Raw genomic sequence first — 27,377 nt, 5'->3', positions numbered from 1 at the left:
CTCGCTCTCTCGTCTCACGCTCGGACGATGGACGAGCCGTCACCTTGGGGCGCATCAGCGTCGGACGACCTCCCGACCTTCGCCCCTCGCCCGCCGTCCCCGCGCCGCTCCACCTACTCGCCCCCGCTCGCCGCCTCGTCCTCGTTCTCGGCGTCAACTTGGCAAGACGACGGCGATGGCGGCTGGGGCGGTGCTGTCGATGACTACGTGCCCGGCGCGTTCGGCGGCGGTCACACAAGCGGCGCCGGCGGGTTCACCTCGAGCAACCGGGACGACGATGACGGCGTCGCGCTCCCGCACAGCAACGGCGGTGCCGGTGGGTGGCAGCCGGACTCGCCAGAGCTGCCCAAGTTCACCACCATCACCTCGAGCGCACCCGCCGCCGATGTCGCCTCCCCCTCCTCGCCCGCGGGCTTCCGCTCCTCTCCGCCGCTCTCGCCCACCGCCCTCGACCTCCCATCTTTCCCTCGCGACTCGCTCGACGCCTCGACCGCCCGAGCAGACGACCGCGGCTCCGAGCCGGACGACAGCGGCGGCGGGTGGGGCGGAGCAGAGCCCGACCTCCCTCCTGTCGGCGCACTGCGCATCGCCGCGCCGGACTCGCCCGCCGCAGACGACTCGCGCGACGACGGTTGGGGCCCTGCGCAGGAAGGGCCCGACCCGGAGGACGAGGAGCCGCCATTGCCGTCGCTCGGCGACCTGTTTCCGTCGGCGGCGGTCTCGCGCCGGCAGAGCGTCGAGCTGGCGCAGAAGGGCGAGCAGGGCGAGGACGCGTGGGGCAGCTCGCAAGGGTGGGAGGAGCGCATGCGGCTCGAGGCCGAGGCGAGGGAGAAGCAGCGCATCGCCGAGGCCAAGGCGGCAGGGATCGAGCCGGAGGAGGAGCGCAAGCCGGACACGACGACGACCGACGGGTGCGCCCACCTTCTCCTCCTGTCCAACCATCCCTCGAAGCCTCACTGACACTGCCATCCCCATCTGCAGCAAGCCCGCCGACGACAAGCCCGCCGACGGCGACCAGCCGGCCGCCAAGTCGGGCCTCGCGTCGATCTTCCGCTTCCGCAAGACGGCCGAGGACACCGCCACCCGGGCCGTCGAGTCGGCCAAGGAGACTTCGGCCAACGTTGCTCGAAGCGCCGCAGCTCTCGCCAACGCCGCGGCGCGGCCGTCGTCCGAGCAGGAGGGTGCGCGCGCGAGCGGCGACGCCGAGCGGCCGACGGCGAGGAGCTGGCTCAGCCGTGTCGCCGCCGGCAAGGAGGACCCGGGCAAGGAGGACGACCCGAACTCGCTCGGCGTCGACGAGGTCCAGCAGGGCGAGTCGGGCCGCACGACGTCGCCCGAGCCGCAGCCGGCGTCCGTGTTCGGGCGCATCTTCGGGCGCAAGAAGGCGCCGGCGTCCGAGGAGCCGCAGCGGTCGACGTCGACGTCGGCCCGCAACAGCGGCGAGCAGCACGAGCGGCAGGCGGCGCCCGACCTGCGGGTGCAGGACCTCGACGCGCTCGGCGACTCGGGCCTCGTCGCGAGGCTGCAGGCGCAGGCCCACGTCAAGAAGAGCATGTACGAGTACGACGAGGACGACGAGGACGACCAGCCGCCGCCCGCCTCGCAGCCGAGCAGCTTCTTCGGCTCGTCGACGCGCGGGTCGTCGACGTCGCGGGTCCCGAGTGCGCCGCCCGAGGACGACTTTGGCGGCCTGCTCGGCGCCTTCTCGGTCGCGCCATCGACATCGAGCGTCAAGGCCAAGGCGTCGTCGAGCGCGTTCGACCCGTTCGACCCGCTGAGCGACAGCTTCGGCGCCCTCCCCGTTCCCAAGCCCGCCGTGTCCTCTCGACCCGTCGCCTCTCCCTCCTTCACTCGCTCTCCCCCTCCACCGACCGCGCCATCATCGTCCCGATCCGCCCTTTCACCGTCGTTGTCGTCACGCCCTCATCCTGCCGCCCAGGTCGCCTCGTTCGGCAGCCCGCCTCGAGCAGTCGCCGCCGCACCTCAACCACGAGCGTCGTCGCCGCAGGACGACTTTGACGCCTTCTTCGACTCGGTCGCCGTCTCGACGGGCAACAAGGTGGCCGCACCCGCCGGCAGCGCCGCTCGAGTGCAGCAGCAGCCCGCCATCGTCGCTCCTGCGCCAGCGTCTCGTCTCGCGGCCTCGCAAGGCCCTCGTGCCCGCGTTATCTCGCCCCCGCCACGCCTCACCGTCTCGCCGCCGGTGCGCATGTCGACCGCATCGCCCATGTCGGCCTCGAGCGGGCGCACGACCCCGATCATGCCGCTCGCGCCGCCGCCGCCACCGTCTCAGCCTCTCGCCTTGACCCGTCTCGTCGGCATCGACGCACCTCCAGCGGCGACGGGCGCGTCTGTCGCACAGCAGAAGCGCACGCCGTCGCCCGCGGCCGTCGCGCCGCCGCTTGCGCCTGCTCCCGCCCTTTCGCCCGCCTTGGCGGCGAGCGCAAAGGCGCGCACGCCGTCGCCGCAGCCGCAGCCGCAGGTGCAGCGGGCGTCGTCGGGGCCGTTGTCGCTCGACGACCTGTCCTTCTTCGAGAGCTGAGGGAGGTGAGCGGCGAGGGTTGGTGCGGGGGGGCAAGGTGCATCTGTCGTCTCCTTTGCCATCATCTTGGCTCGTGTCGTGCATTGTAACTGCATCATCGATCCAGTGCGAGCTTGTCCAGGTCCCTCTCGTGCAAGTTGAGAGAGAGGCTCGCTCGCGGTCGCCCGCCCACCAGCGACGAGGTGGACGTCGCATCTTGCGCTTCTCTCACAGCTCTACTCGCATCGGCTGCGCCCGCCATGGAGTCAGAGCGCGAGAACGACCCATCTGCGACCACTGCACCGGGAGCTGCGCCTCCTCCAGCCGCCGAGAGCGCGGCTCCTCCTCGCACCCCCGCCGACGCCGCTGCCCAAGGTGCGCCGGCTCTCCTCTCTCCTCTGAGCCCAGGGCGAGTCACTGACCGCTTCACTGTGCTCCACAGAGGAGCTCGTGCGCCACAAGCGGCCCCGTGCAGCCCTCGACCCGTCCACGCCCAAGGTGCGCCGCCTGCTCTTCGCACTCAGGAGACGAGGTCGACCGACCAGTGCCGCGCTCTTCTCGTCCAGCGTGAGCAGTACTGAATCTTGCTCGCTCACTGCAGGGCGACGAAGACGAGAGCAAGCGCCTGTCCGGCAGCACGCCGGTCGCCAAGAAGGGGTGCGTCTCGCTCTCTCTCCTCGTATGGGCGGGCGCTCTCGTTCAGAGACCGCCGATCTGCACGAGTGCGTTTCTGGGTCTGACCATTCGCGTTCTACAGCCGTGTCGAGGGTGACGAGGACATCGTCTCGGACAACGACCGTGCGACCTCCCCACCTCCTGCCGCGGCCGCAGCCTCTTCTCGTCCGACGACGCCGACAAACACCTCCTCGTCCGTCGTCCCGCCAGCGACCGAGGGCAAGGACACGAAGCAGCTGCGCGAGCGCGTCCAAGCGCTCAAGCCGCCGGGCCAGACGGCCGAGAACGAGGGCGAGGCGCACGACGCCGACGTCGAGATTGCCGAGGTTGCCGACGAGGTCGCTGCCTCTGCGGCCAAGCTCGGCGACGAGCAGGACAAGAAGGAGGAGAAGGACGTCGAGATTGCCGAGGTCGCGGCCGAGGTCGGCAAGTCGGCGCAGAACCTGGCCAAGGAGGACGAGCGGGACATGCAGGACGTCGAGGACGGTGTCGGCGAGGGCGTGTCGAAGGCCAAGGCGGACGTGGCGGCCGAGGTCGGCGAGTCGGCGGCCAAGGTGCAGGCGCAGGACGAGCGCATCGCCGACGACGCGAGCGAGGTTGCCGAGGCGGCCGTCGCCGCACCCGAGGAGACGCCCAAGCCGTCGACGGCTGTCGCACCGTTCGAGCCCAAGCCGCAGTCGGTCCGTCCACTTCCCTTGCGTCGTTGCTGCGTGTTCAGGGCGGCCCTGACCCTCTCTCGCCCCTGCAGACCTTCGCCAGCTACTCGTCGACCGCCTCGCCCTTCTCCGCCTTTGCCTCGTCCGCCTCTCCGCTCTCTTCTCTCTCGACGCCGACCAAGCCTGCCGCCGAGGCGCAGAAGCCCAAGGCCAAGTCGGCGTTCACCGCCTCGCCCTTCCTCTCGACGACCGCACCTCCCGCCACCCCTTCCGCCTCGAGCTCGACCGCGACGTCAACGTCGAAGGCGAGCGACCTCAAGGCCGACGTCAAGCCTGCCGGCGAGCGGCCGACGACCCCGTTCACCAAGTCGGCGGCGACGACCAACCTCGCGGCGGCGTCGCCGTTCTCGGCCTTCTCGGCGTCGAGCGGCTTCGCCTCGGCGACCAAGTCGAGCGGCGCGTCGGCCTTTAGCGCCTTCTCGGCCGCGCCGTCGGCGTTCTCGAGTGTCCCGCCGACGCCCGCCAAGCCGAGCGCGGCTGGCGGCGAGGCCGCCGACGCCTCGTCCTCGGCCGACGCCGGCGGTGCGTCCGCCGGCGCCCCGAACGATGCCGACGCTCCCGAGCGCGTCGTCTACACGAAGCAGGAGACGGTCACGGGCGAGGAGGAGGAGCGGCTGCTGCACAGCGTGCGGTGCAAGCTGTACGCGATGAACGAGGGCCAGTGGGCCGAGAGGGGGACGGGCAACCTCAAGCTCAACGAGACCAACAAGGACGACGGCAACAAGGGCGCGAGGCTGCGTGCGTCCCCTGTCACTCTTCCCCTCTCTCGAGCATCTCCCGACCTCGGCCCTGACGAGCACCTCGTCCGCAGTCATGCGCGCCGACGCGACGCACCGCCTCCTCCTCAACGCGCCGCTCTTCAAGGCCTTCTCGATCGAGGTGCACAGCGAGAAGTATGTGCGCTTCTCGGTCATCGAGGGCTCGACCCCGACGAGCTACATGCTGCGCGTGCGTCCCCTCTCTCTTTTCTCCTTCCTGCGGGCCCTCATTGACTCTCTTCACGTCCTCGCACAGCTCGGCAACCCTGCGGCGGCATCGACCCTCGTCCAGGCCGTGCAGGACAAGGTCGCTACGCTCTGACCTCGTCGCCATCCTCTTCCTCGCCTCGAGCCCGCCCTATACTCTACTCGCGCGAGATTTTGCGTCCTGTGCTTCCTCTCTTTCGTTCTCTGCCGCGATGGCGGCGTGTCTCATTATGCAACTCGTCGTTCGTGCCCGTTCGACCGCATCTCTCGGGCGCAAAGAGAGACCGCGAGAGACTGAGGCAATGCAGAGAGATCATGAACAACTAGAACTACAGCCATAGATGCGGGTGCGAGAGATGGTCGTACAACGGGTACAGGGGAACGCAAAAAGGAAAGGGAGAGAGAGGGCTCGCGAGACTACCTCGGCGAGAGGACGACCGTCGCGTTCTCGCCCGCCGCCGTCACCTGCACCCTGACCGTGCCCTTGCCGTCGTCGCTCAACTCGAGCCCTGCTCCCTCGACGGCGGCCTCGACGCCGCCCTGGTGCATGCGCTTCGTGTCGTACCGGATCTCGAACACCTCGCCGACGCACGAGCCCGTCGTGACGCCGCACCGGTACACGCGCTTGTCGGTGTCGAGCGCCTCGTTCTGGAAGATGGTCGTCGGCTCGTGCTTCGGGTCGTGGTGGACGTACGGGGCGTGACCGTCTGCGAGAGCGAGAGGCGTGAGCGTCCGACCCGAGAGAGAAGGTCGAAGAGGGAGAGAGGGACGCACACTTGTAGTAGGCGTCGCGCGCTCGGCCGGTGCACATCGGGCTCTCGGTGGTCGCCATCGAAACGACGGCGCTCGGGATCATGCCGCCGAGCGAGATCGAGAGGATGTAGGTGATGCGGATGCCGCTGCCCTCGGGCCGGAAGTGCCACCCGCTCAGATTGAGCGTCGCGCGCTTGAGGCCCGACTGCTTCGGGACGCGGTCCGTCTCGACGCTCGTCTGGAGGATGAGGGCGCTGCCGTCCTCCTCGACAAAGTCGCGCTGGACGCCGACAATGTCGCGCGGCGAGGCGATGAACCGTTTGCCCTTGGCGACGGCGTAGAACAGGACCTCGGTGCGGTTGAAGCGCTGCAGCATGAAGCCGGCCTCGGTGCGCGGGTCCCACAGCTTGCGCATGCCCGGGATCTGGACGACGCCGGCGAGAAAGGCGTCGGGCGTCACGTCGTCGACGAACGTCTCGCCTCGCACCCACGGGACCGGATCTGCACGGTCGAGGATATCAGTACGAGAGACGACGTGAAAGGAGAACAACGACGAGGACGCACTCTCATCCTGTGCGCAGAGGGAGAGAGAGTCAGGCGCGCGCACGCGAAAGAAGAGGGGACGAGGAGGAGGTGGACGTACGTTGTCGTGCCACTTCTTCCAAAGTTGGACGCCATCGCGCTCGCCGAGGTCGACCCAGCCGTCTTCTGGGTGGTCGAGCTCGTACAGGAAGCGTTGTCGGATCTGGTCGACCTCTGCCGTCCAGGGCGAGGGGCACGGGTACGAGGGCACGGCGGGCAATGCCGGCTCTTCGACTCGTTGGGTAGCGAGCATGGTAGCGGGCAGCCGCAGAGAGGGCTTGGCAAGCTGGGAGCAGGCTGGCGGGGCTGAAGGAAGGGAAGCTGAGCGAAAGCTGTGCCCTCTCGCGAACGCCGATGACGGCGAGCGCGGCTCGAGGTTCGGCCACTGGTCGGCATCGACCCACGCCCGGGTGCCTCCACCGCGTGCAGATCAGCCTCGCCCCTAGTCTGCCCAGTGCCGCGGCCTAAGGTTAGCCGCAACCGGGCACGTGAACCGGCGCAGGACGAAGGGCGGCCTCGCTCCCTCACTCTCCAGCTCCACCACCAGCTCGGCCACGCCGGCCCTGCCGTCCATGACCGCACTCGCACCCTTGCGAGCATGTGCGAGCGTGCATAGCTGCACCGTGCGCGCCCACGCCCTCGTCACCTCGACCCCGACCCGGCGTCGACGCATCTCGACCTCGCCCGCCCCACCTCGCACCTACCTGTACGACGTCGACTGGAACGGCCAGCTGTACCTGTCCGACAGCAAGCACCGCAACGTCGCCACCGCCTTTCGCGACGCCCGCTTCCTGGACACCTTCTTCACCCGCCTCCGTCGCAACGACACCCACGATGAAGGGTCAGCAGAGGCGCGACGGCTGCGCGCCGGCGGCTACGAGTTCGTCAGCCCGTGTCAGGGCGAGATGAACTACCTCAGGCCCGACCCAGCAGGGTCCGGCCTCGTCTTTCAGGCTCTCGAGGACGGAGGTGCGCTCCCTCTCTCTCTCCCTCTCGCCTCGTCGCCGTACTACCGACTGACTCTTCCTCGACGCACAGAGCTTCGCTACGCAGGCTTGCTGTCGCTGCCGTTCGACCCGCAAGCGCTGCGCGTCGACGCGGCGACTGGCTACCTCTTTCACCCTTCGCCGGCCGGCGCGCGCCGACGACGAGACGCGCCATCGCGCTACGGGCCTTACTCGCTTCTGCGGTCGTCGCTCGTCATCGAGCACTTTGCCAAGAGCCTCGAGCTGGACGAGGAGGGAGGAGGAGGCACGTTCGAGTACGAGGGCGAGGTGCACCGGATTGAGCCGCTGCAGGACGGCGACGTCTGGCGACGGCAGGACTTGTAGCTGCGGCGTTGCCATCGAGACGTACATGACGAGTGTGCCCGAGCCCTAGACAGAGAAGAGTCGCGCTGCACCGCCTCGTGGTCGCTCGTGTCGAGGGAGCTCCGTCGCTCCTCACGGTTCCCCCCCGTGCGCCGCGCTCGCATGGTCAGGGCAGCACCGTCCGCGCTCGATGCTACAGCGTTCGGCAACGCCGACCCGTCAGCCCAGCCTCGCCCGCACAAGCGCCAGCGGACGTCGACCTCGCTCCCGACTGCGAGCGACCTCTTCGTTCCTCGCCTCCCAGGTCTCCGTGCGTGGTCGTTTCTCTGCCTATCCACCCAGAAGGAGAGCTGACTAAGCGCCTGTGCAGCCCCGGGTGCGCAACTACCCCTGTTCGCCGGCCTCCTCCCCTCTGCTCCCCCACCTTCAACCTCGGACGCCCAGCTCTACTTCCTCCTCGCGCGCAACAAGCACATCCCCAGGCGCGAGCGCCTCGTCATCTGGTGCGTCCCCGGCCGTGCGCGGTCCTTCACTCGAGGCCGCCCGCTCATCCACCTTCCACCCTCGCAGGCTCAACGGCGGCCCCGGATGCTCCTCGTTCGACGGCGCCCTCATCGAGCTCGGCCCGGTCAAGGTCAACAAGGACGCCGAGACGCTGAACCTGGTCGAGTCGACAGCGTGGAACGAGTACGCCAACGTGCTCTTCTGTGCGTCCTCCTCCTCGCCTCGTCCCCTCTCGAGCCGTACACTGACTCTCGCTCTCTCGCACACAGTGGATCAACCGGCCGGCACCGGCTTCTCTTTCGTGCGGCGTCCACCTGTCGAAGATCGTCGGACGAGCGAGCGCACTGACTCTCCCTCGCCCGCCAGGTCACCAAGGGCGACGACGTCCGAGAGCTGCCCGCGGCGGCAGAGCAAGTCGTCATGTTCCTCGCCAACTTCTACAAGGTCTTTCCCGAGTTTTCGAACATGGATGTACGTCGTATCCCTGTTCCTCCTCCCTCGCAACCGTCACTTACTCCCTCGCCTGCAGACCTTCCTCGCCGGCGAGTCGTACGCCGGGCAGTACATCCCCTACATCGCCGACGCCATCGACAAGACGATGCTCCTCCCGACTCGACTCAAGGGCCTCCTCATCGGCAACGGCTGGATCTCGCCGCGCGAGCAGTACCCGGCCTACCTCACCTACCTCGAGCGCAACGGCTTCCTCCGCAAGGGCACCCAGGCGCACCGCAACGTCCTCGCCGCGACCGAGAAGTGCAACGCGACGCTCGCTGCCATGGACGCCCGAGGCGCTGGCGGCAAGGGCATGGTGCTCGTGCCCGACTGCGAGGCCATCCTGAGCGTCATGAGCGCGGCGACGATGAAGGACGGCAAGTGCCTCAACTCGTACGACACGAGGGAGTACTTTGCGTGCGGCACGCCGTGGCCGCACGAGCTCGCCGAGGTGACCAAGTACCTGCACGTGCGTCCCCACTCTCTCTCTTTCTCGACCTTCCCGTCCTCCACCCTCGTTCAGCGCATCGAGACCCGTCCTGACTCTCGGTTCTTGCCCTACCTACAGCGCCAAGACGTCATCGCCGCCCTGCACGCCACGACGGTCCCGCACAAGTGGGCCCACTGCTCGCAGCCCGTCGCGAGCAAGTTCTGGACGCCCAACTCGGCGCCCTCGGTCGCGCTCCTGCCTGAACTGCTCGCCAAGATGCCTGTCCTCCTGTACGCCGGCGACCAGGACCTCATGTGCGCCGGGATCGGGATCGAGGCGGCGGTCGCGCAGCTCGAGTGGAACGGCGACAAGGGCTTTGTGCGTCGACGGTTTCCCTCTTCCTCGAGCCTGCCTCGATCCAGTGCCGTCACTGACGAGCCGATGGGTGCGCAGGGCGATGCCGAGGTGCTCGAGTGGACCGTCGGCGAGGAGAAAGCCGGGAGGTGGACGACGGCGCGCAACTTGACCTACGTCGAGTTCAGCAACTCGAGCCACATGGTCCGCCTCTCGTCTTCTCTCTCTCTCTCTTTGCTCGACGCCGGAGCGACGAGTCTGACTCTGTGCGCGTGCAGGTTCCGCTCGACAAGCCGCTCGCCGCGCACGACATGCTCCGTACGTCCTCTCGCTCCCTTCCCTTCCTCCCTCGCGGTGCTGCCGTACTCGACCGACTGACTTTATGGCCGCACACAGTCCGCTTCATGCAGGTCGACACGCTGCACTCGGCCGGCTCAGCTGCGCGCATCCCCTCGCGCGTTGGGTCCGAAGCCGCGACGATCCTCGGCGCGACGCACCCGAACGGCTCGACGCTCGCCGGCGCCCTCGACGCCCTCTCGCCCGGGTCGTCGTCGTCGTCCTCATCCCTCGACCTCGACGCCGACCTCGACGGCTCGTCCTCGCCCCTGAGCGGCGACAAGGACGCGCTCGCGCACGGCGGCTTCGACATCGAGCACGAGCGCACGTACGGGCCCCGGCGCACGGCGGCGCTCGTCGTCCTGCTCGCGCTCGTCGGCGGGCTCGTGTGGGGCGTCGTGCACTGGCGCAAGGCGCGCAGGAGGGAGCGGTACCGCCGCGCCAAGGGCAAGGGGCGGGCGATCCGGCTCGAGGAGCGGCGCGCGGGTCAGCGAGGCGCCGAGGACGAGGACGAGGGCGACGAGGAGGTCGGCGAGGGAGGGTACCGCGACGCGGCGGGGCGGGACGGGCGCAGGGGCGAGGACGCAGAGACGGTCGCCGTCTTTGACGTCGGCGAGGACGACGAGTCGGACGAGGAGGACGGGCGAGACGGTGCGGACAAGGCGCAGCGACGGCGCAGGGATGACCCCGAGGCGTGGGGCGACCTGGGGAGGACGCCCGACCCGAAGCAGGACCTCGTCTGGGGCGGGAGGACGAGCTGAGCGGTGGGAGCTGAGAGGGCTCGTCGTGCAACCTCTCGGCCCGCCCATTCCCTCTCAGTCTCTGCGAGCAGAAAGCGAGACGAGAACGAGCGCAGGCGAGGCAAAGACTAAGATTTGGCGCTTGGACCTTCTTAACGCCCGTGAGCTACAACATCGAGGTACAGCCGAACCACAGAGCGACAGGCTCCTCCTCGTCACGCCTGAGCACCCTCTGTCGCACTCGCCCCGCCTCCCCACTTGCGCCACACCTCGTCGAGCTCCTCGTCGAGCACGATCCTCTCCCACGCCGTGACCCCTCCCGCTCCGCCGCCGCCGCCTCTCTCTCCCTCGCTCTCAGCCTCCGTCCGCCCGGCCCTCGTCACCCTGTCCATGGCGTCGACGCGCTCGAGCACCTTGTCGCGCGCACGGCGCGCGGCGGGCGACGGCGCGGCGAGCTGGACGAGGTCGAGCGCGGACGAGAGGCCGAGGCCGTGCAGGAGGGGGGAGAGGCGCGCGAGGGAGGGGAGCGGGAGGGAGAGGAGGAAGGCTGGGACGGTGGGCGGACCGGAGGATGCGGTAGAAGGGGTGTGAGCGCGGCGGGCGGCGGTCGAGGAGGCAGAGGAGGAGGAGGTCGAGGGTCCGCCGAGGGACAGTGCGCGAGAGGGCGACGCAGAGCTCGGCGACGGTGGTGGGTGAGCCGGTTTCGGCCCTGCGCTCGGCGCCGCTGCTCGTGCGCGTGGTGGAGGTGCGCGAAGCTCGAGAGCGGGCGCGCCGTCCGGGTCGGGCTTGATGCGCCTCGCGGGCGCGCTCACGAGCTCCTCGTCCTCGTGCCCAGCATCGTCCTCGCCCTCCTCGTCGTCAACGAGGACGAGGACCCTGCTCCTCGGCCGCGACGGCGCCTTGACCGGGCTCGACGAGGTCGACGCGCGCGCACCGCCGTCGTGCGGCTCGCCGCGCTGCCGCGAGCGACGCGGGGCGTCAACGTCGACGTCGGGACCCTTGAAGACGAGGCCCTTGCGGCTGCTGAGCGTGTCGGAGCGGCGGCGCTTGGCGGGCGAGGGCTCGTCGACGAGGCGCTGCTCTGCAACGTCGTCCTCCTCGCCCCGCCCATCGCGCCCGCCGGTGCGCGCGTTGCTCCTCGTCCCGGACGACGCACGGCGACTCGGCCCGACTGCGCGCCCGCGCAAGTCACGCTCGTCGAGCGCTGCCGCGCCGGCTCTCGTCCTCGGCGCGCCGTCGCTCGCCCGCCTCGTCACGCCGAGGGAGCGCGTGGGGGGTCGGCGCGCGGCCTGCGGGCTCGCCGAGGGCGTGTTGAGGCCTGGAGCGGGGGCCGCGGCGGTGGTAGTGGTGGTGCGAGACGAGGAGCGGGAAGCGGGGCGTGGTGCGGCGGGAGGAGGTCGAGGAGGGGGAGGGTCGGGGCGCTTGCGGGACTGGGGGCGAGGTTTCGGAGGCGAGGTCGAGGGGAGAAAGTTGAGCTCGTCGTAGTCGAGGTCGTCGGCGGGCGGTGGGAGGTGAGGCCGGACGGCGGGACGAGGAGGAGGAGGAGGCGACGACGACGAGCGCTTGACGCGGCGCAGCATAGCGGGCGCAGGAGAGTGTGGCTGCTCTAGAGTGCGGCCGTGTCGCAGCAAAGGCCGCGTCGAGGTCGAGGCTGGTGGTCTGGCTTGAGTCGAGGAGGAGCTCTCGCTCACTCTGCTCCTTCTCTCGTTCTCCGGCACCCGCACGCGAGCCAGTCCCTGCCGCACCTGCCCTTGCCCCAGTGCATGCTCCCAGGCCCGCTCCGCCTCTTAGCCCGCAACTCGCTCGTCGTCACCCGCCGCCAGCCCTACATCTTCATCTCTCCTCCTCGTCTCTCTCCCGCCTCCCCCTCGACCACTCGCACAATGTCCGACTCGGCACCCGCACTCGCACCTCCGGTCCCGCACGTCAACGCCCCGGCCACCGCGACCGACGTCCAGCTCGACGCCAACGGCCAGCCTCTCACAAAGTCGGCCCTCAAGCGCATCGAGAAGGAGAAGGCCCTCGCCGCCAAGAAGGCCCTCAAGCAGCAGCAGAAGCCCGCACCGCCAAAGCCCGCTGCCGCCGACGGCGCCGCAAAGCCCGCCAAGAAGGACAAGGTCAAGAAGGACGATGCGCCCGAGGAGCCGCCTTACGTCGACGTGCCCGCCGGCGACAAGAAGGGTCCGTCCACTCTGTCCCCTGTCCCCTCTGTCGACGCCCCGAGAAGAAGGCCGCCGGCGAGAGCCTCCGAGCCGAGACGAGACGAGCCCGCCCTGACCGTCTCCCCTCGCAGACCTGTCCAACCCCATGGCGGCCGGCTACAACCCGGACGTCGTCGAAAAGGCGTGGTACTCGTGGTGGCGCCAGTGCAGCTTCTTCGTCCCCGCCGTCCCCTCGTCCGACCCGACCGAGTTCTCGCACTTTGACGCCGAGCCCAACTTCCTCCCGCGCTCCGAGGGCGCCACCGACCCGCAAGAGCTCGACTGGTCCAAGGTCAACCCGGACAAGGTGTTTGTCATCCCGGCGCCGCCGCCCAACGTGACGGGCAGCCTCCACATCGGCCACGCCCTCGCCTTTGGCCTCCAGGACACGCTCATCCGCTGGCGCGTCCTCCTGTCTCTCCTCTCTCTTTCGTCTCTCGCGGGCCCTGACACCTCGCTCGCCCCTCGCAGGCACCGCATGCGTGGCTACACGACCCTGTTCGTCCCCGGGTACGACCACGCCGGCATCTCGACCCAGTCGGTCGTCGAGAAGCGCCTCGCCAAGCTCGAGGGCCTGTCGCGCCACGATCTCGGTCGCGAAAAGTTCCTCGAGCGCTGCATGGCCTGGAAGGAGGAGTGCGTCCTCGTCTCTCTTTCTCCTGCAGCGCCGTCTCGAGAGAGCGAGTCACTGACCCTACCTCTCTCTCTCCCTCTCGCAGGTACCAGTCGCGCATCACGAACCAGATCCAGCGCCTCGGTGTCTCGTGTGACTGGGACCGCGTCGCCTTCACGATGAACCCGGCCCTGTCGAAGGCCGTCGCCGAGACGTTCGTCCGCCTGCACGACGACGGCATCATCTACCGCGCCAACCGCCTCGTCAACTGGTGCGTCGCCATGAACACGACCCTCAGCAACCTCGAGGTGCGCTCCCTCTCTCTGTCTCCCTCTCTTGTCGCACGAGCGAGCAGAGAGAGCCGACCCGTCTCTGTCGTCCCGCCCGCAGGTCGACCAGAAGGTCCTCACCGGCCGCACCATGCTCAACGTCCCGGGCTACGACCTCAAGGACAAGTTCGAGTTTGGCGTCATCACGTCGTTCGCCTACCCGCTCGAGGGCTCGGACGACAAGATCGTCATCGCGACGACCCGTCCTGAGACGATTCTCGGCGACACGGCCATCGCCGTTCACCCGGACGACGAGCGCTACAAGGTGCGCCCCTCTCTCACTCCTCCTACGACCTACGGCCTGCGCGCGAGCCTCGACTGACCTCGCGTCGCCGCCGCCGCCCGCAGCACCTGCACGGCAAGTTCGCCATCCACCCGTTCCTCGGCCGCCGCATCCCCATCATCACCGACTCGATCGCGGTCGACATGTCGTTCGGCACGGGCGCTGTCAAGATGACGCCGGCGCACGACCCGAACGACTACGAGGTCGGCATGCGGCACCAGCTCGAGTTCATCAACATCCTCAACGACGACGGCACGCTCAACAGCAACGCCGGCCCCGAGTTCGAGGGCATGAAGCGCTTCCACGCGCGCGTCAAGGTCGTCGAGGACATGAAGAAGAAGGGCCTCTACGTCGGCGACGCCGAGAACCCGATGAGCATCCCCGTGTGCGCCAAGAGCGGCGACTTTATCGAGTCGGTCATGAAGCCCCAGTGGTGGGTCAGCTGCAAGTCGCTCGCCGAGAAGGCCATCGAGGTGCGTCCCTGCTCTCTGTCCTCATCTCGAGGTCGAGCCGCGAATTTGACGACCTTCCCAAACCGCCTCTCCTCCTCCCCATTTTCCTCCTCGCCTCGCCCTCTTGCAGCGCACCCGTGCCGGCGAGCTCAAGATCCGCCCGGCGACGTCCGAGGGCGACTGGTACCGGTGGCTCGAGGGCATCCAGGACTGGTGCATCTCGCGCCAGCTGTGGTGGGGACACCGTGCGCCGGCCTACTTTGTCAAGATCGAGGGCGAGGAGCAGGACGTGCGTCCCACTCTCTCTACCCCTCCTCCCTCTTCCTCGACGAGCGTGACCTGACGACACCTGGACACCCTGCAGCGCCAGTCGAACGACTTCTGGGTCACGGGCCGCAACGCCGACGAGGCGCACGAGCGCGCCGTCGCCAAGTTCCCGGGCAAGAAGTTCACGCTCGAGCAGGACGACGACGTGCTCGACACGTGGTTCTCGTCGGGCCTGTGGCCGTTCTCGATCCAGGGCTGGCCCGAGCAGACGCCCGACCTCAAGCACTTCTACCCGTCGAGCCTGCTCGAGACGGGCTGGGACATCCTCTTCTTCTGGGTCGCCCGCATGGTCCTCCTCGGCATCTACCTGACCGGCCAGGTCCCGTTCAACGAGGTCTTCTGCCACGCCATGATCCGCGACGCGCACGGCCGCAAGATGTCCAAGTCGCTCGGCAACGTCATCGACCCGATCGACGTCATCGAGGGCGCGACGCTCGAGGCGCTGCACGCCCAGCTGCGCATGGGCAACCTCGCCGCCAAGGAGGTCGAGCTCGCCGAGAAGGGCCAGAAGAAGGACTTCCCGAGCGGGATCCCGCAGTGCGGCACCGACGCGCTCCGGTTCGCGCTCGCCAACTACTCGTCGACCGGTCGCGACATCAACCTCGAGATCCTGCGCGTCGAGGGCTACCGCAAGGTGCGCTCGTCGTCCTCCCCCTCTCCCTCGTTGCCTTTCTCTCGGCCCGCCTCCTGACCCCTTGCCTCCCTTCCCTCGCCTTCGACCTGCAGTTCTGCAACAAGCTGTGGAACGCGACGCGGTTCGCCATGCTCAAGCTCGAGGGCGACTTTGTCCCGACCGCCTCGGAGAAGGTGCGCCCTTACCTCGTCTCGCCTTTCCTCCCCTCGTGTCCGCCGTACTGACATTCCTGCCCCTTCTTCGTGTCGCACAGCCGACTGGCGACGAGTCGCTCGTCGAGAAGTGGATCCTGCACAAGCTCGACCTCGCGAGCGACAAGGTCAACCACGCGCTCGAGGACCGCAACTTTATGCAGGCGACGAGCGAGGCCTACTCGTTCTGGTTGTACGAGATTTGCGACGTCTACATCGTGCGTCCGCCTCTCTCTTTTCACGCTCGAGTGCGCTCGTGCGCGAGAAACGACGGGAACTGACCTCGCCCCCTTCGGCCCGGCCCTGCAGGAGGCGATCAAGCTCACGACCGACCCGGCCGCGCCCGACGCCAAGGCGCGTCGCTCGGCGCAGAACACGCTCTACACGGTCCTCGACAACGGCCTGCGCATGCTGCACCCGTTCATGCCGTTCGTCACCGAGGAGCTGTGGCAGCGCCTGCCCCGGCGCCCGACCGACCAGACCAAGTCGATCATGCTCGCCCGGTTCCCCGAGAAGAAGCCCGAGCGCGACTTTGCGCAGGAGGAGAAGGAGTTTGACCTGGCGTTCGGCGCGGTCCGAGCGAGCAGGAGCATCTCGACGAGCTACGGCATCAACTCGAAGCTGCAGGGTCCGTCCTCTTCTCTTCCTCTCTCTCTCCTTCTCCCGCCAATGAGCACGTTACTGACTCATGCGTCCCCTCGTCGTCGTCCTCGCTCGCCCGTTCGCAGTCTTCTTCCTCGCGCGCACGCCCGCACTCGCCGCGACCCTGCGCGCCAACACGGACGCGCTCAGCGTCCTCATCAAGGGCTGCGCCGCGTTCCGCATCGTCGAGAGCGAGGACGAGCTCCCCGAGGGCTGTGTCGGCGAGACGGTCAGCTCGGAGCTGAGCGCGTTCCTCCTCCTCAAGGTGCGTCCTCCTCCTCCTCTCTCTGCTTCTCCCCTCTCTCTCTTTGTCCCAGGACCCTGACGCTCGCCCCGTACGTCTTGCAGGGAGTCATCGACGCCGAGGCCGAGATCGCCAAGTCGCAGAAGCGGCTCGCGTTCGCGCAGCAGGCGCTCGACAAGCTCGAGAAGCAGCGTGCGGCGCCGACCTACGCCGACAAGCGGCCCGCCGACGTGCAGCAGCGGGAGGGCCAGAAGGTCGACGAGTGGAAGAGCGAGATTGGCGAGCTCGAGAAGGCGATCGCCAAGTTTGAGCAGCTCAAGGTGTGAGTGAGCGCGCGCGAGGGAGCGAGGTGGGAGGGTGGCGAGGCGACGTAGAGCTGGCGGTCTGGAGCCGTGCAACGCTCTCATTCTCTCTTCTCTGTCCTCGGCTGTGTGCGTCTCGCTGCGTCTGGGCGAGAGAGACTGAGGGAGCAGAGTCCGAGGGAAAGAGCGCTCTGAGCACGTTCATTGCGCGCCCGGTCCTGCTGCCACCTCGCCCTCCCCTGCTCGCGCTGCCCACGGCGCCCGCATGACCTCGAGCCTCGTGCCCAGGCCCTCCCACCTCCCCTCGCCCGGTCCTCCTTGCCCTCGCCTGCCCGCCGCCTCCGCACGGTCCCCCTCGCCCTCCCCGCCGCGCACGCTCACGCCCCGCAGGCCGTCCTCGAGCGCGAGCTCGTCGAGCACGCGCGCGACCCAGTTGATGTCGGTCAGCGGCGTGAGGTCGGCCGCTCCTGCTGCCGCTGCCGCTGACGGAGGCTCGAGCGACGGGGCGCCGACGGCGCCGAGAGGTGACGACGCTGTGCGCCCGTTGCGGGCCGAGCTCGTCGCGTAGGGCGTGCGGAGCGAGGCGAGGGACGGCGAGGCCGTTGTGGCCGGCGCGCGCTGCTGCTGCTGCCCAAGTCCCGCCGAGCCCGAGCCCGTGAGGCGCGCCCTGACGGCGCTGTACGGCGCCTCGCGGCCCTTGACCTCGCGCACGAGCTCGTCCGATCCGAACGCGTGGTAGAGGCGCACGTCGAATTGGCGGAAGAGGACGCCGTCGATGCGGAGGGCGAAGCGCGAGAGGACAAAGAGCGACTGGTGGTTGACGCGCTGTGGGGGAGGGAGAGGTGTCAGGCGTAGTTCTCTGGGCTGTGCAAGGAATAGAGAGGGCACGGGGAGAGTATTGGAGAGGAGAGGAGCGGAAGAGAGGGCGAGAGAAGGGAGCAAAAAGGAAAGGAGAGACTCACGACCCGGACCGTCACGTCGGCGATGCCGTTGTCGCCGAGCTCGTCCTCGAACAGGGGGACCTCGTCGAAGAACAGGATCGGAATGTCGGTACGCGCGAGGAGCGCGAGCGGGATGCCCGGGTGCGACGGCGGGGCCGGCAGCCACACGGGCTGGAGCGCGGATGAGGAGGTGGTGGAGGACCGCGAAGGCGGGGAAGTGATGCTGCCGCGATGGAGGGTCGTGTATGTCCAGTCGAAAGGTTTCTGGACGGTCAGGTCGTTGGTCGAACCGGATGCGGCTTGTCTGCACGCGCGCCAGAGCATGTCAGTCGGCTGACTCGTTTTTGGGGAGGGCGCGGGCCTCGGCGTCGCGGCGAGACGTACCCTCTGGACCACTCGTCGGCATGAGCGACGCGGACGGCGCCTGCACCCGGTTGCGCGTCCCAGCCGTCGCCCTTTTTGACGGCGGCGAGCATGTCGAGCGTGTTCCACTCGAGGGTGAAGCCCGAGGGCTCATGGTGGAGCGCGAGCGAGTTGTTGCCAAAGCAGATCTCGGGGAGGGCGAGGTCGAGCTGGGCCGATGCGCTGTGTGGGAGGGAGGGTGAGCGTGCGAGACGAGGTGGGGAGGAGGAGAAGTGGCGGACGCACGCGTCTGATTCCGGGATCGAGAGGATTGGGCGCTTGGTCGAGGTGACGGTCCAGCCGTGCAAGCTGATGTCACGCTGTCCCTTTTGCGGGTCTGCGCGGACGCGAGGCGACGAGGGCATGGTGGTCGAGGTTGAGGCGAGGCGAGGTGAGCGAGGTGGCTCTGGTTTGCGGTGCTTGAAGGACGGGTGCGCGACTCGGTGGCTAGAGAAGCAGTCAAGGGGCACAGGCAGCCTGTGCGAGATGTGCAGCGAGTGGTTGCGGGTCGCGCAACAAGGGCGACGAGGTCCACGAGGGTCTCCCTCTCCACCTCTCCCGCTCCACCTTGCTGGCTCGTGAGACTGCTCGACAGTACCATGACGGTCCCTCCCACCAGCGTCCAGGTCGACACCGGTCACGCCGACATGATTGTGCGGCCCCTCGTCCCTCTTCGCCTCCTCATCTCTCCACGTCCGACTCGCTCACCGTGTCCCCCACCCGCACGCGCAGCACGACGCTCAGCTCGACTACTACGGTCGTCGACTCGCCACCGCCTCGTCCGACCGCTCGATCCGCATCTTTGACGTCGAGGCGGACGACTCGTACCGCCTCGCCGACTCGCTCCAGGCGTACGTCCCGCCTCTCTTCCTCTCTCCTGGAGAAGCCGATATACCGCACAGTCTCACTGACTTACTCGTGCAACCGCCCGACTGCAGCCACGACGGCCCCGTGCACGCCCTCGCGTGGGCCCACCCGTCGTTCGGCTCGATCCTCGCCTCGTGCTCGTTTGACGGCAAGGTCCTCATCTGGAAGGAGAACGACGCCCCGAACAAGGGCTGGGCAAACGTCAAGGAGCACTTGCTCCACACGGCCAGCGGTGCGCCTTCTCCTCTCCCCTTTCCTCTTGTCCTCCCCGCCGACCGAGACTGACCCTCTCTCCCTCTCCCTCTTCCCTCCCCATGTACGCAGTCAACGCCATTGCCTGGGCACCGCACGAGCTCGGCCCCATTCTCGCCTGCGCCTCGTCTGACGGCAAGGTCTCGGTCCTCACCTTCAACAGTACGTCCTCGCTCTCTCCTCTCACCCTCGCTTCGTCGTCACCCAAGCTCACCTGCACTCGCTCTCTCGCAGACGACGGCACCTGGGAGGCGTCCCTCTTCCCCGCCCACACCCAGGGTGTCACCTCGGTCAGCTGGGCACCCGCAGTCGGCATCGGCGCCCTCACGAGCGCGGGCGGCGCACCACCGGCCGGCGGCGCGGCGCAGGGGCAGGGCGCAGACGGGCAGGAGGCGCTCCAGCAGGTCAAGCGCTTTGCGACGGGAGGGTGCGACGGGCTGGTCAAGATCTGGGCGTACAAGTGCGTCGGTCGTCCGCTCCCTCTCTCTTCCCGTTCGCCAACTCGTCACGAACCCTGACTGACTCGCTCCTCCTTTCCTTCCTCCTCTCGCCCTGTCCCTCCCTCTCCCTATCTCGTCACTTCGCCTATGCCCCGACGCCGCCTCCTCTCCTCGGCGCTCACTCGCCCGCTCCCTGTCCCATCCCGACTCGCCCTCTCCTCCCTCGCCCACTTCCCCTCTCTCGTCCGGTCGCCATCGCGCCGCTTCTCGCCCGCAGCGACTCGACCAAGGAGTGGGCGCCCGACGCCTCGGAGCACATCCTCTCGGGCCACTCGGACTGGGTGCGCGACGTCGCGTGGGCCCCCTCGGTCGGCGTCGGCAAGGCCTACCTCGCCTCGGCCGGGCAGGACAAGGCCGTGTGCGTGTGGACGCAGCAGGACGCAAGGAGCGCGTGGACGAGGGCGGTGCTCGACCCGAGCGGGACGGACGCGGCGCCGCAGGGGCAGCAGCAGGGGCAGCAGCAGCAGGGCGAGGGCAGGTTCGGCGACGTCGTGTGGCGCGTGAGCTGGAGCGTCGCGGGCAACGTGCTCGCCGTCTCGAGCGGTGCGTCCACTCTCTCTTCCTCTCTCTTTCTCCCCCTTCCTCGAAGTCGCCTCTGACGAGGGGTTCGTGCACGCGCTCGCAGGCGACGGCAAGGTCTCGCTGTGGAAGGAGAACCTCAAGGGCGTGTTCGAGAACGTGTCCGAGATGGCGTCGTAGCTGTCGTCGTCGTGCACGGGTCGCGGCGGGTGAGCGCAATCGGGATCGTCGTTTGTTCTGTGCCCTCTCTCTCTCCGCCTCTGCTTCATCTCGCTTGGGGATCGGCGCTCGGCGCCGGTAAGGAGGCGCGCACGTTTGATCGGAGGGTTCGAGCGACGGACCGGCGAGACGAGGGGTCCGCGCGTCCGCGGACGGTCCGCCTCGGGCTGCTCTCCCTCTCTCGTCGCTCTCGCTCCCGCTTCTCGCCGCTGCTGGGCATCGCGCACAGGCTGCGCTATGAGCCCATCTCGAGGCCTGTATCCCTGCGGTCGCGCTCGCCGTCCACCTCGACTCGCTCTCGTCGCCCTCGGCCTCGTCCTCGTCGCACAAGCTCGCCTCGCCTCGGCCGCCGTGTCGAGCAGCGACCTCGTCGACTACCTCGGCGGCACAGCGACGGGCCAGTCGCTGGCGACGGTCGCGTACCAGCTCACGGTCGTCGCGAACGAGACGGCGGTGCTTGTGTCGCTCTCGGTCGACAAGGAGATGGGCGAGGTCGGCTGGTTGGGCGTCGGGCGAGGGACGGCCATGACAGACGCGTGAGCTCTTGCCCCTCACCTTCAGTCGGGGCCCGAGGCGAACAGTCACTGACGGCGAGCGACGCGGCCCCTTCCTCCTCCCCACCTCGACCGCTTGCAGCGACATCCTGATTCTCTGGCCCAACGGCGACTCGACCTGGACGCTCTCGCACCGCACCGCCTCGTCGACCGTCATGCCCGTCCTCGTCGGCTCGGCCTCGACCGACGACCCGTCGTCCGACTCGAGCGGCCAAGTGCGCGTCGTGCCCTCGCTCAGCAGCGCCGACAAGGCCGACAAGCCGTGCGTCGTCACGTTCGAGCGGCTCCTCGCGCTCGACGACGGCGACAAGTACGGCGGCAAGGTGGCTGGGCTCGAGAACAAGGCCAACCAGGTGCGTCCTCCTCCTCTCGGGTCAGGTCGATCTCGCCGCCAATCCTTTCCTGACGTCGTCGACACGCAGCCGTTCATCTACGCATACGGCGACACGAACCCGGGCGACTCGGCGCAGGACACGGACCTCAAGCAGCATGCCTTGAGCGCTATGGGCGGGACGTGAGCCATCTTCTTTCTTGCCCCTTCCCTTTCCTCGACCACAAGCGCCCCGACTGACCTTTCTCCCTCTGTCACAGCTACGTCGACCTCTCCGCCAATTTCGCCGCCGAAACGGCGCCCATCGACCCGCCGTTGTCGCCCGTCGAGGTCGACGAGAGCGGCTCGAGCGGCGGGTCGGCTTCCTCCTCGACAAAGGGCACGACGGCGTCCGTCTCGGCAAGCCAAGGCAGTGGGTCGGCGAGTGGCACTGTGGGCGCGGGGGCAGCGGACGAGACGGGCACGGCGGCGACGGCGGCGGCGACGGGCGGAGCGGGAGAGGGCTCGAGCGGCGGGTCATTGACCTCGTCGGGCGCGAGCACAAGCGACAGCGCCACTTCGTCGAGCTCGAGCCCGTCGTACAAGACGCTCATCACGGTGCACGGCGTGTGCGCCGCAGCAGCCTGGTACGTCCACCTCTGCCTCGTCGCCTTCCCAGGATGCGAGCGACCGGCGCTCACTCGCCTCTCTCCTTCTATCCCAGGGCCTTCTTTGCTCCTCTCGGCGCGCTATACGCACGACTCGGTCGAGGGCCGATGGGTCGGGTCCTCTTTCCGCTCCACTTCAAGCAGTGCGTCCGGCTCTCGCTCTCCTCTCGTTGTCGGGGTTGGGAGGGTCGACGCGCTGACTCTCCTTCGCTCCGGCAGGCAGGGCTTCGTCACTACGCCTCTTACGCTCACGGCGGTCGTGCTCGCGTTGTGGGCCGTCAAGGTTAAAGGAGGCGGCGGCCTGTCGTACCCGCACAAGGTCCGCCCTCTCCCTCTTTCTCTTTCCCCCTCCCGCATTCCCTGACCGACGACCTGCCCCGCACGCACGCAGACGGTCGGGTTCTGCCTCGTTGGCCTCCTTGTCGCGCAGGACCTGCTCGGCCTGTGGGCGCACCTGTCGCGCAGCGCTGCTTTGCGCGGCTCGAGCGGTCCGACTCCGCCACGAACGATCCAGGGCTATCTTCACATCGTCCTCGGCGTCACGCTCGTCTGCACCGGGGTGCGTCCCCTCGTCCCCTTCGTGCCCGCGACGGACTCGAGCGAGTCCGCCCGCTCACCTCGAGGCGCCGCTCCTCGCCCGCAGTTCTATCAGGTCCACCTCGGCCTCGAGCGGTACGGCGTGTCGGACAAGGTCCTGCTCAACGCGTTCTACGGGTGCGTCCTTGTGCCCCCTCTCTCTCGATGCCCGAGGAGGGAAGGAGGGAAAGAGAGGCCGCGCAGAACTAACTAACTCGGGGTCCGACCTCGCCCGCAGCGCTGCAGCCCTCTTTGCGCTCGTCTACTTCGGCTCAGCCGCTATCGCCGTCGTCCAACGGCTGCTTACGCCGTCCTCGTCGCCGCCGCATCGACCGCTGCGCCGCCGTCACCACCGCCCTTCCTCGTCCTCGCGCCGCCGCTCGGGCCCCTCGCCTCGCCCTCGCTCTCGCTCTTATCGCGACACGATCCACTCTCGGCACGGCGAGTCGAGCCATCTCGGCACCTCGTCGTCGTCGACTGATTCGGACGCCGGCTCCGACACGGAAAGAGCGTGAACGAGCGGGGCAAGTGACTCAAGCGGCGCCGGCGCCGGCGGCAGAGGACGGGGTCGCCGTCGCCACGGACGGCGGGCGAGCGGCAGCGACAGCTGGGAGAGCGACGACGAGGATCGGGGCGCAGCTCGTCGCAGGAGCAGGGCAAGGAGGAGGAGCGAGCGTTGAAACGAGCCCTTTCACCTCCCCGTCTCGCGCTGTCTCTTGCGCACGGGAGAGAGCCTGAGCGGGCTTCGGACGTCGCAACACTCTCGCGCATGCTGGAAAGAAGAAGATCGCCAGGGCGCCGAGCAGAGTGCTGTACGAGGTGCGCCCTGGCCCTGCCCCGCCGAATTGCTCGCTCGGGGCAGCGAACGCGCGTCGACTTTGGCAACGAGGGCCGGCTTCCGTGGAGGGCTGTGCATTCACCAGACGAGTCGAAAGAAGCACCTCTCGAGCTGCGCTGCTCCTCCCCCACCTCGCTCTCCCTCCCGACCACCAACCACCACCACCACCGCATGCACAACTCGGCACCGGGCTCGGGTTGGGCGAGCGACTCGCACGCGCAGCAGAGCAGGGAGCAGGGCTGGGCCACGGCGCTCGGAACCGTGCGGGCTGCCGAACCGCGACAGGTGCGTCCGCCGTCTCCCCCAGGAGGAGGAAGGAGGGAGAGGGGGCGCAGCGCCTCTCTCGTTCTGCGCAGGGTCACTGACGTCCACCGTGGACTCTCGCCCACGAACAGATGCAGCAGAACTCGGAGGCGAGCCGGCTCATCATCTCGCTCCGTTCACCGAGTCCATGAACTGACGCCGCCCCAGGGTGGACCGCTCTCGGCTCGCAGGGGCACCACTTCGACCACCAGCACCAGCTCCAGCACCCGCACTACCCGCCGTACGAGCGCGACGACCCGCACGCTCCGCTGCCGCGCCCTCACCTCGACGCCGGCGGCTCGTACTCGTCGTCGTCCTCGGGCCATGTGACGCCGTACACGCCTCAGCCTGCGCCCTATGCGCCGGCCTACGACGCCCAGGCGTACGGCTCGCACCCGCCGCCGCCGCCGCCGCCAGCCTCGTCCGCCTTCGCCTACTTCCCTCCCGCGGCACCTCCCGTGCTCCCCACCCGTCCTCAGCCCTTCCCCGACCAGTACCAACTTCACGCCAAGTCGTCAGCATATGGACCGACCCCGCACGCCGACTACCCGCGCTGGAACGGCGTCGAGTCGAGCCACTCGGCGTCGCAGCACGCGGTCGCCGGCTTGGGCCAGCTCCGCTCGGCGAGCGACGACTTTGGGCAGTCGCTCGAGCGCGTCGGGCACGCAGCTCAAGCGTACGAGCCCGTCGGCCCGAGCCAGTGGCACCCGAGCGCGCCGCCGCCGCCGCCGCCGCCGCCGCCGCCGCCTGTCGACTCGTTCGGCGCGCCCGAGTCGTGGGAGCAGCAGCAGCAGGTGCAGGCGCGAGCGCACCCGCCCTACCAGTCGTACCAGCCTCAGCACCTCGCCGACCCGCCGCATCACTACGCCTTGCTCCCGCACATGACGACTTCGCCCTCTCCTCTGCAACCTTCGCCCTCTCTCTACGACACCTACTCGGCGACGCCCTCCCTCGACGCCTCGGCGGCGTCGTTCTGGGTCCGCACGCAAGCCTCCGACCCGTCGCCGAGCAGCGTTCCCGCCTTCGCCGAGAACGACCAGCCCCACCACTCGCGCCTCTCGACCTACCCTCCCTCGACCTACCCTCCTCCCGTCAGCGGCCATGTCGCGTCGTACGCCACCCATCCTCCTGCGACCGTGTCGCACGAGCCGCTCGGCGCTTCGAGTAACGCGCTCGCCGGGCCGTCGTCCATCAACAAGCGCACGCGCCCCGCGCCCGCCGGGGCTGTCGGCGCCGCCTCGCCGCCAGCCGCTCGGCGCTCGTCCAAGGTGTCGCAGAACCCGGACAAGAAGCTCACGGTCGACCTGCCGACGGCGTGTATCGCGTGCGCCCAGCCGCTCGCCAAGCTCATCCTGCGAGGCAAGCGTGCCGAGCTCGACGTTCCTCATGCCGCCGTGCGTCCCTCTCTCTCTTCTTCCCGGTCGCCGCCAAGTCCATCCTGACCTCTCGCTCGTACAGGTCTTGACGTGCCTCGCCTGTTCGTCGTCGAGAACGTCGCAGAGCGATGAGCCGCCGCAGGACGGCAAGGCCAAGAAGGCGACGTTCCGCAAGCGCAACAAGCGCTTCGACGACGCGAGCGCCACCATCGCCTGCGACGTCTGCCTGCGCGACATCGCCATCGGCGGCGTCCTCCCGCTGCCGCTCGAGGCGCCCGACCCGTCGAGCCGGATCGACTTCATGATCGAGATCGTCTGCGCCGCGTGCGACGTCAAGTACAAGCGCTGCTCGGACTGCGGCGGCGGCGGCGGGTCGAGGGCCGGGACGGGCAAGTGGCGCTGCGCCGAGCTGTTCCCGCCGCAGCGCAAGACGTGCTCGCTCAAGCATCAGCGCCTCGGCGCCTTTCCCGCCATGGAGTACTCGGTCTACCGCATCACGGACATCCCGCGCGACGAGGTCGACGAGATCTCGGACACGCTCAAGTCCATGTTCGTCAACGGCATGCTCGCAGGTCCGTCCCGTCCCTCTTCGTCGTCGGCGTCGCCCTCGCGCACGAGCCTGTCCTGACGATTCTCCTCCCATCTCTCCCTCTCTCCTTTCCTGCAGGCCTGTGCATCCCCGAGGTGCTCGAGCAAGACGGCTCGGTCTTCTCGACGTACGAGCAGTGCCAGCAATCAGCGACGATGGGCTGGCTCGGGTTCGACCCGCTCCTTCGCCACGTGCGTCCCCCTCTTTCCTCTTCTTCCCCTCCCTCGCGGCGAACCTCACCGAGCTCCCTCCTCTCGAATAGGACATCGAGCCGCAGACGGGCATCCGCCGTTACCTCGCCTTGCGCACCTGCACGCCCAACCTGCGCAAGCCGTCGCGCCAGACGCCCGAGGACTCGCCTACGGGCTCGCCAGAGCCTGACGGACCGCCGCCTCACGAGCAGAAGCAGAAGCATGGCGGCGTCGTGCTCAAGGAGGGCAAGGAGGTCGCAGGCTTCATCATCGCCGAGCAAGAGGTCCGTCTCCTCCTTTCCCTCCTCGTCTCGAGCGATAGTGCCTCCAGCGCCGACAACTGACAGCCCTCAACTCGCAGCTGTTCGTCGGAAACTTCTTCTTCTGCATCGTCCTGCCCTGGGTGCGTCCCGGTGCTCGGTTTGAGGCCTCTTTTCCACAGCGAGCCCTGACCCTTTTCCCCTTGCCCTCCTGCAGGACCCAACGGGCGAGATCTTCGACGCAACGAGCCTCCTCATCTCCGCCCTCATCCGGCACGTCGACGCCGACGTCAAGAAGTACAGCGCCGAGCGCGTCGAGCAGGGCTTGCCGCCGTTGCCCGACATCGCCAAGGTGTGGACGATGCGTGCGTCCACTCTCTCTCGCCCTCTCCCGGCACTCGAGGACCGTCATTGACCGTCTGTTGTGCCCCTGCAGTCTTCTTCAAGCGTGACTCGCGCGTCCTCACGTCGCTCGTCAAGAAGCGCGGCTTTGCCTACCTCGAGGACTACCTCGCCGAGCATCCCGAGGTTCCTGTCGAGGAGGTGCGTCTCTCTCTCTCTCCCTCTCTCCCTCTCCTCGCGCCCCTGTGTCCACTCGCCGCGACCTGCGAGCAGGCGCCCGTCCGAGCCCGCACTGACCTCTCGGGCCCACCGCGCGCAGTTTCCGCCGCACCGCAAGTGCTACTTGCCCGTCGAGCGGCAGCAGGAGGGGTGGGAGATCCTCGTGCGGCAACAGCGCGTCATGGCGGACGGGTCGGTCGACGACTGGGGCGCGAGGCGCGGCGCCGACGAGGAGCGAGGCAAGAAGAAGGAGCTGCGGGCAAGAGCGGCGGCGGCGGCGGCCAAGGGGGCTCGTTGAGAAGCACGTAGCTCGAGCAACTCCTTGTGTGCCTGTTCCTCGCGCGTCGACTGCTCGAGAGCTCGATGCGCCTCGAGGCTCGAGTCGATAATGGCTTCGAGCGGGGCACCTCTCGCACTCCGCACTCGTCGCACCCTCGCCTGCGCCTACTGCGACCTCTCGCAGGCGTGCCCTACGTCTCGCATCGCGCCCCGACTCGACCCAGCACGACCGGCGCGCCCAAGAACGGCTCCAAGGCCGAGACCGAGATCCGCTCGCCGCCGAGGACGGCGACCGACTCGCTCCAGCCAGCTCGCGTCCAGTCGAGCAGCTAGCAGGTGCGTCCAAGCTTTCCCGCCACCCCCTGTCCAGCTCCCTTGGTCCCTGGAGGCGGCGGCAGCTCGGAGACGGACGCCGGGCGTGGGGAGCGAGGCCCGTCTCGTGCCGCCAGCACGGCCCAGAGGCAGCTGTGAGCTACGCGAGCTTTGCTTTGGATGGCTCAAGGTGGGGCCAGGAGTGCGCGCGAGGTCTGCCTGTGCGGTACTCGTGGTCGTGGTCGTCCTCATCAGCTCCCCCGG

The 27,377-nt window shown here is 68.6% G+C and overlaps 11 protein-coding genes across 11 annotated transcripts; 8 read left to right on the top strand and 3 right to left on the bottom strand.

Annotated features, from left to right (window-relative positions):
* Positions 1-27: 27 nt before the first annotated feature.
* On the top strand, positions 28-2,542 carry RHOBADRAFT_50968 (uncharacterized protein; the record flags this gene model as incomplete). The annotated part of the gene is made up of 2 exons (XM_018415584.1): positions 28-911; positions 982-2,542. The coding sequence occupies 2 exons, from the start codon at positions 28-30 to the stop codon at positions 2,540-2,542; spliced, it is 2,445 nt and encodes an 814-aa protein (XP_018274558.1).
* A 239-nt stretch (positions 2,543-2,781) lies between these two features.
* On the top strand, positions 2,782-5,133 carry RHOBADRAFT_50967 (uncharacterized protein; the record flags this gene model as incomplete). Its single annotated transcript, XM_018415583.1, has 7 exons — positions 2,782-2,896; positions 2,964-3,019; positions 3,123-3,178; positions 3,279-3,876; positions 3,945-4,650; positions 4,724-4,860; positions 4,927-5,133. The coding sequence occupies 7 exons, from the start codon at positions 2,782-2,784 to the stop codon at positions 4,990-4,992; spliced, it is 1,734 nt and encodes a 577-aa protein (XP_018274557.1). The 3' UTR covers positions 4,993-5,133.
* A 27-nt stretch (positions 5,134-5,160) lies between these two features.
* Positions 5,161-6,465, bottom strand: RHOBADRAFT_50966 (uncharacterized protein; the record flags this gene model as incomplete). Its single annotated transcript, XM_018415582.1, has 4 exons — positions 5,161-5,584; positions 5,652-6,131; positions 6,195-6,201; positions 6,274-6,465. 4 exons carry the CDS (start codon positions 6,463-6,465, stop codon positions 5,295-5,297), a joined length of 969 nt encoding a protein of 322 aa, XP_018274556.1. The 3' UTR covers positions 5,161-5,294.
* Positions 6,466-6,784: 319 nt separating this feature from the next.
* On the top strand, positions 6,785-7,578 carry RHOBADRAFT_50965 (uncharacterized protein; the record flags this gene model as incomplete). The annotated part of the gene is made up of 2 exons (XM_018415581.1): positions 6,785-7,181; positions 7,251-7,578. The coding sequence occupies 2 exons, from the start codon at positions 6,785-6,787 to the stop codon at positions 7,541-7,543; spliced, it is 690 nt and encodes a 229-aa protein (XP_018274555.1). The 3' UTR covers positions 7,544-7,578.
* A 106-nt stretch (positions 7,579-7,684) lies between these two features.
* RHOBADRAFT_50964 (uncharacterized protein) lies at positions 7,685-10,522 on the top strand (the record flags this gene model as incomplete). The annotated part of the gene is made up of 10 exons (XM_018415580.1): positions 7,685-7,832; positions 7,893-8,025; positions 8,093-8,229; positions 8,296-8,327; positions 8,393-8,497; positions 8,556-8,987; positions 9,087-9,326; positions 9,402-9,506; positions 9,581-9,620; positions 9,699-10,522. 10 exons carry the CDS (start codon positions 7,685-7,687, stop codon positions 10,397-10,399), a joined length of 2,073 nt encoding a protein of 690 aa, XP_018274554.1. The 3' UTR covers positions 10,400-10,522.
* On the bottom strand, positions 10,492-11,958 carry RHOBADRAFT_50963 (uncharacterized protein; the record flags this gene model as incomplete). Its single annotated transcript, XM_018415579.1, has 1 exon — positions 10,492-11,958. One exon carries the CDS (start codon positions 11,956-11,958, stop codon positions 10,594-10,596), a length of 1,365 nt encoding a protein of 454 aa, XP_018274553.1. The 3' UTR covers positions 10,492-10,593.
* Positions 11,959-12,402: 444 nt separating this feature from the next.
* RHOBADRAFT_23546 (uncharacterized protein) lies at positions 12,403-16,711 on the top strand. Its single transcript, XM_018412603.1, has 14 exons — positions 12,403-12,559; positions 12,672-12,766; positions 12,857-12,993; positions 13,051-13,215; positions 13,299-13,500; positions 13,583-13,786; positions 13,870-14,277; positions 14,387-14,545; positions 14,627-15,217; positions 15,310-15,390; positions 15,471-15,626; positions 15,718-16,036; positions 16,137-16,315; positions 16,399-16,711. The coding sequence occupies exons 2-14, from the start codon at positions 12,686-12,688 to the stop codon at positions 16,618-16,620; spliced, it is 2,904 nt and encodes a 967-aa protein (XP_018274552.1). The 5' UTR covers positions 12,403-12,559; positions 12,672-12,685; the 3' UTR covers positions 16,621-16,711.
* A 512-nt stretch (positions 16,712-17,223) lies between these two features.
* Positions 17,224-18,253, bottom strand: RHOBADRAFT_721 (uncharacterized protein; the record flags this gene model as incomplete). Its single annotated transcript, XM_018419181.1, has 4 exons — positions 17,224-17,421; positions 17,559-17,841; positions 17,922-18,122; positions 18,186-18,253. Coding segments are annotated over 4 exons (750 nt in total), but the record flags the coding sequence as incomplete, so codon positions are not given.
* Positions 18,254-18,509: 256 nt separating this feature from the next.
* Positions 18,510-20,326, top strand: RHOBADRAFT_23540 (uncharacterized protein). The gene is made up of 7 exons (XM_018412602.1): positions 18,510-18,592; positions 18,672-18,790; positions 18,878-19,038; positions 19,131-19,220; positions 19,293-19,518; positions 19,776-20,101; positions 20,184-20,326. Exons 1-7 carry the CDS (start codon positions 18,539-18,541, stop codon positions 20,255-20,257), a joined length of 1,050 nt encoding a protein of 349 aa, XP_018274550.1. The 5' UTR covers positions 18,510-18,538; the 3' UTR covers positions 20,258-20,326.
* Positions 20,327-20,533: 207 nt separating this feature from the next.
* Positions 20,534-23,104, top strand: RHOBADRAFT_50959 (uncharacterized protein; the record flags this gene model as incomplete). Its single annotated transcript, XM_018415578.1, has 9 exons — positions 20,534-20,832; positions 20,933-21,203; positions 21,273-21,364; positions 21,442-21,807; positions 21,885-21,971; positions 22,048-22,147; positions 22,220-22,387; positions 22,472-22,542; positions 22,643-23,104. 9 exons carry the CDS (start codon positions 20,534-20,536, stop codon positions 22,917-22,919), a joined length of 1,731 nt encoding a protein of 576 aa, XP_018274549.1. The 3' UTR covers positions 22,920-23,104.
* Positions 23,105-23,413: 309 nt separating this feature from the next.
* On the top strand, positions 23,414-27,134 carry RHOBADRAFT_50958 (uncharacterized protein; the record flags this gene model as incomplete). The annotated part of the gene is made up of 11 exons (XM_018415577.1): positions 23,414-23,527; positions 23,638-23,680; positions 23,714-24,939; positions 25,004-25,493; positions 25,589-25,701; positions 25,773-25,985; positions 26,063-26,104; positions 26,179-26,326; positions 26,398-26,504; positions 26,623-26,815; positions 26,986-27,134. 11 exons carry the CDS (start codon positions 23,414-23,416, stop codon positions 27,132-27,134), a joined length of 2,838 nt encoding a protein of 945 aa, XP_018274548.1.
* Positions 27,135-27,377: the final 243 nt, after the last annotated feature.

This window comes from Rhodotorula graminis (assembly GCF_001329695.1).
Source record: "Rhodotorula graminis WP1 unplaced genomic scaffold RHOBAscaffold_1, whole genome shotgun sequence".
Classification (NCBI taxonomy): Eukaryota; Fungi; Basidiomycota; class Microbotryomycetes; order Sporidiobolales; family Sporidiobolaceae; genus Rhodotorula; species Rhodotorula graminis.
Note: the sequence above shows the minus strand (reverse complement) of the source record. Positions and strands in the feature narration are given on the sequence as shown.

Bases quoted from the DNA above. Each gene is read 5' to 3' on its own strand.
- RHOBADRAFT_23546 (XM_018412603.1), top strand. From the start codon at position 12,686: ATGGCGGCCGGCTACAACCCGGACGTCGTCGAAAAGGCGTGGTACTCG. The intron at 15,627-15,717 runs GTGCGTCCGCCT...CCGGCCCTGCAG, and splicing joins AGATTTGCGACGTCTACATC to GAGGCGATCAAGCTCACGAC. The intron at 16,316-16,398 runs GTGCGTCCTCCT...TACGTCTTGCAG, and splicing joins GCGCGTTCCTCCTCCTCAAG to GGAGTCATCGACGCCGAGGC.
- RHOBADRAFT_23540 (XM_018412602.1), top strand. From the start codon at position 18,539: ATGACGGTCCCTCCCACCAGCGTCCAGGTCGACACCGGTCACGCCGAC. The intron at 19,221-19,292 runs GTACGTCCTCGC...GCTCTCTCGCAG, and splicing joins CTCGGTCCTCACCTTCAACA to ACGACGGCACCTGGGAGGCG. The intron at 19,519-19,775 runs GTGCGTCGGTCG...TCTCGCCCGCAG, and splicing joins GTCAAGATCTGGGCGTACAA to CGACTCGACCAAGGAGTGGG.